The sequence below is a fragment of the Echinops telfairi genome, unplaced genomic scaffold (assembly GCF_000313985.2).
Source record: "Echinops telfairi isolate 266 unplaced genomic scaffold, ASM31398v2 ScPeMD7_3;HRSCAF=10, whole genome shotgun sequence".
Taxonomy (NCBI): domain Eukaryota; kingdom Metazoa; phylum Chordata; class Mammalia; order Afrosoricida; family Tenrecidae; genus Echinops; species Echinops telfairi.
The window spans coordinates 62,404,369-62,407,120 of NW_022103899.1; the positions used below are offsets into that span (position 1 = coordinate 62,404,369).

The window sequence follows — 2,752 nt, forward strand, 5'->3', positions numbered from 1 at the left end:
ACACACACACACACACACACACACACACACACACACACACAACTAACCACCTATGGATTGAGGCCTGGTTGTGAGGTGGGTTAAGCCTTGAGCTGCTCACTTCCGGGTGGGCAGTTCAAACCCACCAGCCGCTCCTCAGGAGAAGGATGAGCCTGTCTGCGCCCACCAGACAGACAGACAGACAACCTCGGAACCCTGCAGAGCTCTGCCCTGCATGGAGAGCCACGGAGTCAGAGTCCGTTCCCTGGGTGTGATTGGTTTGGTACACATATGAGGGGACTTCAAAACGCTCATGGAGAAACTCCACCATCTTTCCATTCCTTCTTAACATAAAACCTCCTCAGAGACATGGATGTATGGATAGATATAGATAGATAGATAGATAGATAGATAGATAGATAGATAGATAGATAGATAGATAGATAGATAGACAGTTAGATGATAGATGGATGGATGGATGGATGGATGGATGAAATAGATAAACAGATAGATAGACAGATAGATGAGATAGAGGTGAAATAGAATATGAATGTAGGTGTAAGTATAGATGTGGGTGCTATAGATATAGATATTGGTATAGATGATATGAATGTTGATGTAGGTGTTGGTATGGTTATAGATCCAGACACATGCTTAGGTTCAGCTATCAATCTAATGATACAGTTATAGATGTATAGATAATATGGATGTTGATATAGAGATGATGGGAATGTTGATAGACATAGAGATGATATGGATATTGATAGAGAGATGGATATGCATGCTGATATAGAGATGATATAAAGAGGATATGGATGTCGGTATAGAGATGATATGGATGTTGATACAGAGATGATATGGATGTTGATCGACATAGAGATGATATGGATGCTGATGGAGACAGAGATCACATAGAGATGATATGGATGTGGACATAGAGGTGATACAGATTATGTAGATGCAGATGGTAGAGATAGCACAAAGTGGCTTTGAACCCTGTCACCAACCCTGCCGGGACAGGGGCCTCTGTCTTCCTGCATCTTCTCCTGGGAGAAGACGCGGGCGGGTCCCTCTTCCCCTTGACTGCAGGATTTGGACTGGCCCATCTATCAGCAGTTCCGGGCTGGTGGCCTCTGCTCTCTGGGTTCTCTCCCAGGGGAGCCCACTGGTACCGGTGCTCCCACCTAATAATTCACCCCTGCTCTTACTCCGAAGGCGTCATCAGGGGAGACCAGCCCCCAGCCCAGTCCCTGGACGATGTGGACACCTCGGACGAGGACTCCGTCGGGGCCCATGAGATGCCTTGCCCCCACGGAAAACGGGACAGCCAGGCTGCGTACGAGAGTCAGGTAAAGGCCCGTCCGATCAACAGCAAATGAGAGCTGGTACATTGCATTGTGGGGGGGGAGGGGAGGCTAAGCAGCCACAGGGACCAGTGGTACTGCAGGTGGTCTCTGCTCCACCCTGACTCCCACTGTGGGGGTCCCGGGGGTTGAGGGAGCCAGAGGCAAGAACCTGGGAGGAGAGGAAGGGCTTCTCTAAGGAGACTCCAGAACTGCAGCTTGGGGACACTTCCAGGTTCTGGGGCCCCTCCTGGGAGATCTGGAGAGAGGCCAGGCTCCAGTCTCACAGGCCCTCACAGAGTGAGCACCCCAAGCACTGAGGGCCCTCTGGGAAGGCCTGGAGACCGACTGTGTGCGGCTTCGGTTGTTTGAGGGGCCCTGGTGGCACAGAGGGTTAAGCCCACGCCTGAAGTTCCAGAAGCCCCCCTCCCCTCCACGGGGGAAAGCTGTGGCTGTCAACTGCCTTTGGGCTCCATGAAGCAGTTCTGCTTGGCCAGGGGTTACTTTTGTTCCCAGTGAAGCAGACATGTTCCTCTTTCTGAGCCCGGCAAGGTCCGGGTGCCATCGACCTCAGACCCTTGCCCTGGGTGATGCTGACAAAGCCATAAAAGACACGAGTACCCAGCTCTGGGGAGGTTGCTCACAGCGCCTCAGAGGCAGGCCTGCCCTGGAGCTGTGGGTGTTACCTGGCAGGCTGACCTCACCTGACTGCACTTCACAGGTGCTGCACTCTGTACAGTGAAATAGATGTATAGAGGTCCTCGGCCTATTTGTGTATGCAGTGTATCTGTATGTGTATGTATGTGTGTATGCATATATGTATATGAGTGTATGTGTATATGTATGTGTATATGTATATTTGTGTATATGTATGTGTATGTGTATATGTATATTGTGTGTGTGTGTATATATATATATATATATATATATATATATATATATATATATGGTTTGCAACCACCCTTTGTCCAGGGAGCCTGCTGGCACCATTGTCCCTACTGCCTGTGCTGTGTCCCTTGCTGGCCATCCTCCCAACACCTTGGGAGCCCCTAGGGCATAGTATCCACACATGGAGCTGCTAACTGCATGGTCAGTAGTTCGAAATCCCCAGCTTCTCCAAGGGAGAAAGAAGAGGCTTTTTAGTCCCCCAGGAGTGGCTGTCTTGGAAAGCCACAGGAAAGCCGGTCCCCACCCCCACCCTATCTACAGGCCCCAGAGTCGGTGCTGGCTCCATGACAGTGAGGTGGGTCGAACAGCTGACAGGCCGCCTACATGTAAGCGTCCTTCATCTGAGCTCTGGGAACCATGGGCCGTGGGACCCGCTGGATCGCAGCCTGGCTCCCCGGCAGTGGTCTGGCAATGGAGCCGGCAGGGCCTCCGGGTTCCGGGGTCTGCCTGTGTTGGTGTGTCTGTGCTGTCCACCCCAGAGG

At 51.5% G+C, this 2,752-nt stretch overlaps 1 protein-coding gene across 1 annotated transcript in view; it reads left to right on the top strand.

Moving 5' to 3' along the window:
• MLPH (melanophilin) overlaps positions 1-2,752 on the top strand; it is a 46,017-nt gene that overhangs the window by 29,689 nt on the left and 13,576 nt on the right. The window contains exon 8 of the mRNA XM_045295910.1: positions 1,195-1,328. Within this exon, the coding sequence (XP_045151845.1) occupies positions 1,195-1,328 (134 nt within the window). The remainder of the gene's footprint in view (positions 1-1,194; positions 1,329-2,752) is intronic.